Genomic DNA, 10,866 nt, shown 5'->3' on the forward strand with positions numbered 1-10,866 from the left:
TTTTAAGTTCAAAAAAAATAAATAAATTTTTTATGGGTGTTTTAGCAGGAGAACAAAGCTCAGGAAGCCAAATTTAAGATAATACCCATTTGCCAGATCCATTTTAAATGCACATTGTATTACTGACCTAGCATATCAAAGATTTAGATTAATCCTTAATGCTTCAATACATCCCCCCAGAATAACTTTCCCAATATTTTATTTTCCTTTGAAGGAAAGTGTGTCAGAGATATAATTAGCTGTAGTTGCAGACTCCAGATCTCTGCCTGGCATCGTTCTCAATAAAACACACCTTCAACCAGTGTGAAATTGGTATAGCTACATTGAATCTGCTACATGCAACCGCAGTATTTCACACCAGCTAAGGATCTAAGTACACATGTGTAAGTGAGGGAAAAATATGTTTTCATCAGGAATAATAATGCTGCAGAACACACAGCATCTTGGGCTGAGTAAAACAAATGACAAGTTCATAAGAAATATATTCTTCTAATTGAGTTTAAGGCACTAAATAACTCCTGTCTTCTAACAGAGAATCAGATTCATGGTGGGTATCTCTACATTAATTAGGAATAAGACTGTCACATGGATTTTAATGAAATAAAGTTATGTCTGTGGCTTCTCTAGGATATTAAAGTCAATTTATCTGAGGAAGACAAGTAATGGCTGGCTTTTTCTGTTTGTAGGAACTGGAGCAGTTCATTGAGGAAAGTAGCAGGAGTTAGCACTGTCTAAACAAGCTCGTATCTGTTAAGATACAAATTCTGAGACCCTCAATTACCAGGATAGAATCACAGAAATCCAGTAGGCTGACAGAACACAACACAAATTACTGCCATCACACTAGAGCACTGTGTACCTCGTGGTTGTGAGTATAAGGTACAGATAGCACTTAAATAAAATACTCAGCAAAAAACATTTCTCAGACACAAGCTCCCATATGTATTTACCTTAATGCATTTGGCCATATGGAAATTACTTACCAGCACAGCTTGGGACAACTAACGCTCCACATCCTGTGTTGCTAAACGCCACACTAAAAACTAAATGGGAGGCTTTTAGCTATCCTAGTCCAAAATCAAGACTGCCAAACCACACTTAGTACGTAAGAATGCAAACATCCAAGTTTCTGTCACTGGATGTGACAACCCTCAAGTGCACTGAGCAGTTCGGCAACTACAGCAACCAGCAAGCTAACAGGTAAAGGTTTCCATCTCTTTTCACCTGTGAGACCTCACTGGACCAATCCTCATGAAAAGCCACAGACGGGCATACTCATGCTACCTTCACCCCTCAGTCTTATTTAGTGTTTCAGTGATGAAAGCGCTCATTTCATACACCTTAATTAAAAATTCAGATCCCCTCCTGTATGATAAGAAGCATGAATCTCCAAATTAAAGCTTTTATTTAAAATAATTAAGTTTTGAATTAAATACACGAAGTTTCTCTTTCAGCTCTAGTCAGAGGTAAGGCTGATGACAGCAGACACCTCAGTCCTTCACCACTATCAAACGTCTCCTTGACAACTCCAGCTCCAAGTTTTGTAGGTAAAGTGGACAAGACCTGTTTACTGATGCGCATTCCCTGCACAGCCTCTCAAACACAGAACTCTTTTTCCACCTTTCACACCACCAGTTTCAGCACAGATAATGAATTTTAATTCTTCAGTCACTACAGACCAGAAGACCACAGAGATGCTTCACAGTATGCGCCTGCATACCCTGTGTGGCCTTTTCAGAAGTTTTGTGAGCTTGCGTTCGAAAACACAACTGCAGAAGTTCACTCTGACTACTTCAGTGTAATAACGGCTGTAACAAGACAAAGGCAATAGCTAGTGTTTTGATACAAACAGGATTTTAATTCAATCCAAGTGTTTTCTGCACAACAGAAAGGTTTTATACAAAAAAAAAAGCAAGCGTTACTTCAGTTGCAAGAACACTCACAAGGAAGTTTCTGAACCCTAGTGCTTCAGGAAGCCAAGAATTTTTTTTAAAAAAACACCATGTGTGGTATTGTTATAGATGTTATAATCCTGGTTTGGATCAGTTTGCACCATGTACAACTCTCCTGCATGGACATCCTCAAAGTTAGCACTGAAGTTGCTAGGATTAAACTGAACCCATACAGTATACCTGTAGCCAATTGTACGCATGGAATAGCCCATGATTCTGATGTCTTTCAGCTTCGGCTTGTCAGAGTTCCACTGAGGAGTGTCTGCAGGCCGCGGATATTGGCTGAAGGCAACAAGTTCTTTATTAAAACACCTGTAAGTGTCATTACACTCATCCTTCTCTTCTTCCACCTTCTCTTCAGAGGCACTAAAATACCGGACAATGCTTGCCCCCTCAGTGCACAGCGCAACGTGAAAAGAAGTCTCTGGGCATGCAGGAGGAACTTGCAGGCCGGCAAGTTCAGCAAGCGTCGAAAACAGAGACACAAGCTCAACCACTTTTTTGCTTTGCCCTAAAAGGAACATCAAAATACAAGTTATGGAACATGATGGTTTGACAGACACTGGTAGAACATTTTAGAAATTTATTCTGATAATTAAGTTGGTGTTTTATTGAAAGTGCTTTGTTCTGGATTTGTGGAGTAACAAAATCAAGGCAATTAAGGTGTGGCAGTTAGCTCTGAAGATGCTAGTCTATGCATTTATTACATATTTTTAAGAAGAAAATTTTTGCACTTATGTTTCTCAAATGTGCAGCTTTCCAGACAGTAACACTCATTACTTTGAAAGAGAACTCTTCAGAAAGGCAAAGCAAATTCCAGTGTCAATAGTTTAACACAAGAGTGCCTCCATCAAAACAGTTTCCAATGCCACCATTTTAAGTACAGAAGCGACACACAGAATGTTTACTAATCACTGTTGGAAAGACAGCAGCTGTCACTACAAAAGGTAGGTCAAGTACCCTTCTAGGCATCTACACCACACACAAATAAATTGCCTGCTGTGTTAATGCAGACATCTAGCTGTTTCCACTAAAGCAGATCTAACCAAAGCAAAAGTTTGTGTGCAAGGATTTCCTTCACCATCTTGTCCCTCAACAGTACAAAAAGCACAGTCAATGACCAACTCAAGCTGCCTGTAGGCAAAGTATCGTTACTCACCACCTCTTCTTTACATATATCCACCGCAAACAAAAAATAAATGCTAGAAATTTACCTTGAGGTTCCAAGCCTAAAGTATGGCTAAAAGGGTCAAGGTAGGGGAAGACCCTCTCTCCTTGACTAACAGAGGAAGTTGTCATTCCTGGTACATAAAACATCAGTGGCACACGGGTAGCAACATCAAAATTGCTGTATTTTGCCCATTCACCATGTTCTCCCAGGGACCATCCTAGATGACAAAGAATACAATTCAGAGCAGATACTGGGTTGTAATTTTTCACTGTAAATTGACTCTGGCTGTTGAGGCCACTAGTCTGTTATCAAGGTTGTATTAAAAGGCAAACAACAATCTGCATTTAAATATAATAAGATTTTTCTCTAATGTGAAAGCTATTTCAAATGTCACCTAAATCTTGCAACTTGATACTCTTTTAAGGAAATAATTATACCTTTCCTTATTTCCCCTACTCTAGTTTAGAATTAGGAAATCAGCGTTAAAACAGCAGAAAAGAGGAACTGGGGTGTGTCACAGTGCCTGCAAGAGTCTCCAGATCAATTCCACAAAGCACTCATTTAAGTTTTGGGCAGCTGCCAGCTCTCCATTACTCCTGTTAACACTGTAACTGAACATCCCTTGGAGCCAAGGCTGCTATCTATGCCAGACTGCTGTATCAGGATGTTACCCCTGAGGAAGCAATAGAGATCAAAACTCTTTAGCTCTCCTCTTCCTCTTGGAAGAAATGCCAACATGACTTCCTTCCAGGCAGATTTATTGCCAGCTTCACTCTGGGGGAAGACAAAGGAGCTCTATGACAGCTATGTTAACACATGATTTTTTTGGATCACTTTGCTAGCTATGGTACTGGAAACACCAACTGTTTACAGTTAACCACAGCAAGGAAAAGAGGAATTCAGTTTACAAAGGAAAGTCGAAGTCCAAGTGGCAAGTCAGAAGGAACATCCAGAGTCACTTTAGTACCAAAGTATTAATCCTATTGCTCTACAACTCATAGGGGCTTGTTTATACACACTCACAGAAATCAACCCAAATTAACTAAATATGTGACTATATGTAAACAGCCCAAATTAATGAAATGTGTAATTACATGTAAATAGCCATCCCCCAATTAAAGGGACCATGGGGGTGGTATTTTAATGAATATTAGAGTATTGAAACAAACATTAAATGCTTGAGGTATTTTCCCCACAATTCAAATTCAGTTTTTTACCACCAGGATCCAGAGTATGCAAGACCTCAGTTATGAGTGGGGAGCCATATTGCTATCAGTTTAGATGCTCTGCAAGCAGCAATGACAAGTGCAAGAAAACACACTTCAGCAGTTAATGAGAAAGCCTGTCACCTACTGTACCAGATGGCTCTCTACAAATTGTAAGGGGAGAGAAGTGGTCGCTATCCTTTCACAGCACTGTTCCCAGCAAGAGTCACTCCTTAGGTAGGAGGTGGGAATACAGCAAGCTCAGCCCAGTGTCCTGGCAGACAGTCTCCTCACTCACTAGTAAACCCTCAATCTGATTAAAGAAAGGTGCCTACAGGAGAACAGAACTGTGGAGCTGCAGACGCCTGTGTCAATCCATTTAATTACAGACAGACTAGCCAGATATACAAGGTATGGTAGCTCTGCTGTACATTATATAAACACACACTTGATTAATATGCCAGCACTGAGTTGCACAATTAGGTTATTAACAGTGAGCTGGAGAAAGATTTAAATACTCACCATGATCAGCAGTAAAAACTACTATTGTGCTATTCGAGAGTCCTACATCATCCAAAGCATTCAAGAGCAGGCCAACTTGCATATCCAGGTAAGAAACTGCTGCATAATAGCTCTGACGAATCTGCCGCTGCAAGTTAAGAAAACAGGGGAGAGGAAAAAGTTTTTCCCCAGACACACACACAAGGGAACCAGTGGGTGGCCATGTAAGTAAAGGAACTAAAGGGTTTTACTTGCAAAGCTTTATTTTTTTATGTGTCTGTAGCCTGATTAATGTCCCAGAAAAGGTAAACAGGGAAGGGACAGTTAGAAAATTCTACCTATCTCCTAGAAGTTCTTTCCAGCAAGGTGTTGCAAACCAATCAGTTCTCTCAGCGTCCAGCCAGTACATCTTATTTTGACATAAGCACTGGAAAGTCACGGAAAATCTTGCAAAAGAAGATATACCAAGCAGTGGCTTGAACCAGATAAACAGATTTAGATAATGAAAACAAACACAACATTGGTAGCTGCTACATACATTCCTTTCTATATAAACCAGGAGCACATACTACTGTCACTAGTTGATGGCTGATCTTCCTCGCCGTCCCAGCTAGCCTGACTGCAGTTACAGTAAAGGTTTGCCTACAGTGCTAGAGGTGAGGGTATGCAAGGCAGGGAATTCACAGTATTTGCAAACTGTCAGTTGCTGAATACCTGGGAACATCTAAGAGCAGCCGACTGCTCCCTTGCATTTGAACAAGTTATGGCAGTTTGACTTCAGTGCACTGTACTGACAGCTTACCTGGAAGTCATCTGGAAGTGGTCCATAAGGGAAACTAACATTTAATGCTTCCACATCATCCCTCTCTCTGATATCCGTCCAGGGGTTGTATGCCACAGAAGGTAGTTTCTCAGGCACCCAGGGATCTGGGGCTAATGTGATGTTTTCCAAGGGGTACAACTTGAGAAACTCCTTTATAATACAAACACAGAGAGAGAGTGCCCTCACCTCTAAGGTCTATTGTAAACTTTGTGTTGTAAAGCAGCAACCATTTCCCCTTGCATGACCCTTTAATATTCTTAGAGTTTACAAGGCTTCACTCCCTCTCCCCCTAGAATCTAAAAGGCAGCAGTACTATGCTAGTCATCCCCAACCAATTCCTGAAACATACTGCATAAGTACCTAAAACCAGCCTCCTGTATCTCAAAGCAACACTGAAATAAAAGGTCCAACATCACTTCCTCTGATATGAGTAGGAGTTTTGCCACCAACTCAAACAGGGAACGGCGCACAGGATCTTGTAAGGCCTCATTATGTCATACTCCATCAAGCCAAACACTATCTCCATGCAACAGCAGTCACTATTATGGTGGCAGAAGCCTGGCTTTTGGCTGAGTAGTCACAACTCATTCTCATTAAACATTCTGAAATGCAACACAGGCGACTGCTAAAATTACACCAAATCAAGGCTGGTTTTCAGATTGCTTTCCAGAAACAATAGTAATAAAGCATTTGTAGAAACAGCTTTGAAAAGTATAAGCAACGCTTGTCTAAGTTCCTTTCCCTGCAGGTTCCAGTTCCCTCACCTGCGGGTACCTCAGTGGGATATGTGGTTTGTGGTAACCAACAGCCAGGAAGAATTTTTGCTTGTTGGTTTTCATAACATTCAGTAAGCGTATGGCCTCTTCAGTGCTCTGAATATCAGGCAGGGTACCACTGGGCATTTCTGTCACATCCACTGGACACACCAAGTTCGCATAAAGTTTTCCATCTTTTCCCCTACAAGTCTTTTAAAAAAAAAAATGAATCAGTTAACTTCTGTAAAAGCAAAGAAGAAATCCTTTGTTTGGTAACTTTCAAACCAATTTGCTTCTCAGTCCTTCTAGCAACAGAAGACTGCCAATTGGATATGAAAAAGAATTTCACAATTTCTATGAACAGTGAAGGGGTCAAGTACATTGATGATTGAGCAGACTGTTTCAGGAGCTGAAGAATGCAACTTCCATGTCTATGGAAAAGCAGAATCCTCTCTAAAGCTGGGCAGAAGATTAAATGTAGTCATACAAGAAAACACACGGCTTCTGTGATGAATAGAATCTCTGACCTATTGGCAAGAAGGCAGAATTTGATTACACAATATATATGCATTTTTACTCCTTCTGATCCCAAGAGCTCATAGAAAGTGCCTGGAAGCTACTCAGTTTGAGCAAATGCCAGCAGTGGCTGATGTATAATCATTGAAGAAAGATAAATTAAACAGTTGCCAGGAAAAGGTGCCCTCAGCAGGGTGTTTGGAAGAGTTGCTAAATGAACATAAAGAAAAGTATGTCATGGATGCAAATACAGTTGTTGTTAAAACCAGTCTTTTCAGCAGTGAATGCAATCACAAAGCATCACCAAGGCTGTCTGTAGCCTCATGGCTAGAGCTCTTAGCTGTCCAGTGTATAGACTCCAGCACATGATGCTATTGCAGTGTTTGCATAAATGTAAAATAGATTCTTTTGGGCCACACTTAAGCATCTTAACAAACATTCTAGAAAACTGAATGAGAGTAACAAACATTCTAAGAAACTGAATCAGATTACAAAGATTCAGAGTATTTAAAGATTATTTTAACCATGACCTCCACCCACTCAGCCCTGAGCTCTTTATTGAGTTAAGTTCATCAAGCCTATTGACAATGTTTTGTCACTTACTAAGCAGAGGAAGATTAGCGCGGAAGTTGACAACTGCACTTTTCAGATAAAGCAATTCATGACCTAGACACAAATTAAGATCCCTCTTTCTTGCAAGCACTTTTATATCTCAGTAACTTAAGTTTCCAACCACTAATTTAGAAATACTTAAAATATCCGCAAGATTGTCACATGAATTAACATGATACACAACTGAAGAGATATGCCTTCCTTTGGAAGACTATGAAAGAGAAAATCAAACTGGCTAGTTATTTCCCTGCACAAGGTTGCAATCTCAAAAGCCACAGAGTGTAGCCTGTGCTTGACAGAAAGAACGTGGTTATATCCCGAAAACCCTTCTTCATTAGGGTCCCACAAATCACCTTTACCTTATCATTTTCATACTTCTCAGTTGAAGGATGAAAGGGTGGAATGGACCAACTGTATGGATAGTCATCACTGTAATTGGATGAAACCCCTGAAAAGGGTAAAGACATTAGAAATGCTCTAATAGTTCACTGAACCAGAAAGAGCTCAAACACAAGTTTAACTTGTTTTCAGTTGTCTGTTGGGGTTTTTTTAGTATGATAAATAAACATTTCAAATTATCTTTGACAACTGAGAAAAAGAAAATCAAGAAATAGAAGTAAAAAGTTTAAGAGACATTTTTCCTTGAAATGCACCTTTTACTGGTGAAGGAGACCCAAGCCTCTTGAGAACCTTACTTCAGGAACAGCAACAAAAAACCCATCAAAATAAGAGGTTTAATAGCAGCCTTCATGTACATCCTTAATTAGCTTTACTATCAACTGAAAGTTCATATATCCATGCAAGTTTAGTTCTGGGGTAAAGAACTACCAAAAAGAGTCAATATTACAGTATTTTTCAACTCAGTGGCGTTACTGCTTTTTAACTACTGAACTAATTTCCTATTTAACTCGTAGCATTAGTCATACATTCTATATCTCCTGATCCAGACAGACAGCCTATTATAAAACATGAAACGTGTATATGTAGAACTAGACAATGAGGCTGTTCACCAGTTTCATCTTCAGCAGATACCTAACTTCCAGACATATTTTTCGAATGTTAAACATTTATTCCCACAATCCCAAGATTTAAAATTCAGATTTAAAATTCAGATTTAAAATTCAGATTTAAAATTCAGATTTAAAATTCAGATTTAAAATTCAGATTTAAAGACAACCTACAATCATTGTACAATCTGGCTCATGATTATGATTTAGGTTGTCAATACAGATGAAAATCACACAGTTGATACTTATATGTAAAGTCTGTTTGTGAGAATATACATGTTAAACATGTTCGTGTTAAGTAGATAACAATTCAAACCATACCAGGATGAAAAACTTTCCCCACAGATACGGTCATGTAGCCATTCTCCTTGAAATACTGGGGCATTGTGGAATAGTTTCCTGCATGTACTCTCCAGTAGGAGTAGAAATCATACAGTCGGGTAGTATCAGGTCTGCGTCCAGTAAGAAATGACACTCTACTGGGAGCACATACAGCTTGCTGAGGAGAGAGCCAGCCAAAAACAGAATCGGTTCAGAACAAAAAGCAAAATACACCTACAAACTGACTTAGCTGCAGCTGCGCAAAGCACTCGAAGGCTCAGGAACTGCAGTGAAAGTGCTTCATATCACTTCAAGCTGGAATGAACAGCATCCTTATCAAGAATATCAATTCCCAATTACAAGCTTTTAACAAGATAGACATTTACCTATCTATAAGTTTTCCCCAAATAACCAATTCCTAAGCACTAAAAGCTTCAGTTATGCAGCTAGTACTGCAAAAAAAAAAAAAAAAAAATCAGGTCGCATTAAAGACAGTGCTTTTGAAATCTAATAGCTCACACTCACACAGGATTAAGCAGAAGTGACAGATGGACTGTGCTGACAAAAGCCCAAAGTCTAGTTGATCTAGACTGCCTTAAGAACAGTGAAAAGTATAAACATTAGGAAGGTCCAGGTTATTGTCCAAAGGCCCTACCAATTTCTGTTTGAGACTGGCAAGAACCAAGAGTTATTGCTTTACAGTCCTAATCCCTAGTCAGAATTAGACCCAAACTTCTCATTTCTCAGCAGAGAGAAACTTGGGAATGTAGGCATCGTATGCAAAGTATTCAAGTAAAGAGCAATTAGTGAGATTTTGAGTCCTGTATTTAAGAATTATGCTTATCACACAAGCTGTCCCTTCATAAAAGTCTATAGAACAGATTTCTTCAAAAGAAAAAACTAAAAAGTAAAAAATAATCTTTTATAAACAGTAGGAAAAAAGAATTCTAATTTAGTAAAACACCATTTTTAAGCAGCATTTTGTTGCTAAGAGTGAAAATGTCTGAGTGACATTACACTCCTCCGAGGTCTACACAAATATGATCATTCAAATGCCCTGTTTTCATTTTTCTCACCTTAGTAAAGATAGGTTCGTACAGCACAGTTCAGCCGAACCATTCATTTTCTACTGGAAATACTTAAGGATAATAAATACTTGATTTTTCCAATGGTCTGCCTAACATCTACTGTGACAAAACCTGTAATTATTTTGCATGGAGAAAACATTTTTTATTAAGTTATTTATCTCACCTGTGCATATGCATCGCTGAACACAATACTTTGAGAAGCAAGTTGATCAATGTTTGGAGATTTCACAAGCTTATCTCCATAACAGCCCAGAACAGGACGCAAATCGTCCACAACAATAAACAGGACATTCATACCATCTAGCAAGAAACAGAATTAGGAATATATTAACTTGAGCTCCAGTAAGTACAGGCTACTTTATGCAGATTTATCAGTTTTTAAACGCTGAAGTATACTTAAGAAAAAAAAAAACAACCACACACCAACAAATAAAATCAGCAAGAACATCTAGTATCTTTGTAAGGAAATATAAATACTGGGATTAATTCCTTCAACATGTAGTAATTCTTATTTAACCTAGACAGAACCACAGTGGTTTTCACCTCCCTTCCTATTTCACTGCTTCCTCAATTGGTATTTTCTTCAGCTGCCTTCAGCTGGCTACAGAAAAGTGGTGTGAAATGAAGAGGCATTTTATAGTTCCACTTGCTACTGAATTCTACAGCCTACAAGCTTTGAGAGGGGTGTTAAGCCACAGGTAAAACTCACGACACTGTCATGCTATATAATATTGCTCCAAACAGCTAAAAAGAAAGCTTCCTTAAAAAAATAACTACATACGTATTTTTAGAAACGCCTTCTTAAGGTGGCAAGCTATATTATGGTTCAACCAGTGTACAAACTGCTGAAGGTGTTTAAGGTCAGCAACCTCTCAAGCAGGAGGCCGAGCTCCGCCAAAAGCCTGCGCGACTCAC

At 39.1% G+C, this 10,866-nt stretch overlaps 1 protein-coding gene across 1 annotated transcript; it reads right to left on the reverse strand.

Annotated features, from left to right (window-relative positions):
* Nucleotides 1-1,844: 1,844 nt before the first annotated feature.
* On the reverse strand, nt 1,845-10,246 carry IDS (iduronate 2-sulfatase). Its single transcript, XM_009702008.1, has 8 exons — nt 10,115-10,246; nt 8,864-9,041; nt 7,895-7,983; nt 6,417-6,617; nt 5,632-5,802; nt 4,851-4,977; nt 3,167-3,340; nt 1,845-2,463 (listed from the first exon to the last, which is right to left on the reverse strand). The coding sequence occupies exons 1-8, from the start codon at nt 10,244-10,246 to the stop codon at nt 1,961-1,963; spliced, it is 1,575 nt and encodes a 524-aa protein (XP_009700310.1). The 3' UTR covers nt 1,845-1,960.
* Nucleotides 10,247-10,866: the final 620 nt, after the last annotated feature.

The sequence above is a fragment of the Cariama cristata genome, unplaced genomic scaffold (genome assembly GCF_000690535.1).
Source record: "Cariama cristata isolate BGI_N322 unplaced genomic scaffold, ASM69053v1 scaffold16140, whole genome shotgun sequence".
Classification (NCBI taxonomy): domain Eukaryota; kingdom Metazoa; phylum Chordata; class Aves; order Cariamiformes; family Cariamidae; genus Cariama; species Cariama cristata.

Excerpts from the sequence above, each read along its gene's own strand:
- IDS (XM_009702008.1), bottom strand. The coding sequence starts at position 10,246 with ATGAATGTCCTGTTTATTGTTGTGGACGATTTGCGTCCTGTTCTGGGC. Across the intron at positions 9,042-10,114 it reads TCAGCGATGCATATGCACAG|CAAGCTGTATGTGCTCCCAG; the intron begins GTGAGATAAATA and ends CTCTCTCCTCAG. Across the intron at positions 4,978-5,631 it reads CACTTCCAGATGACTTCCAG|CGGCAGATTCGTCAGAGCTA; the intron begins GTAAGCTGTCAG and ends CTTAACTTGCAG.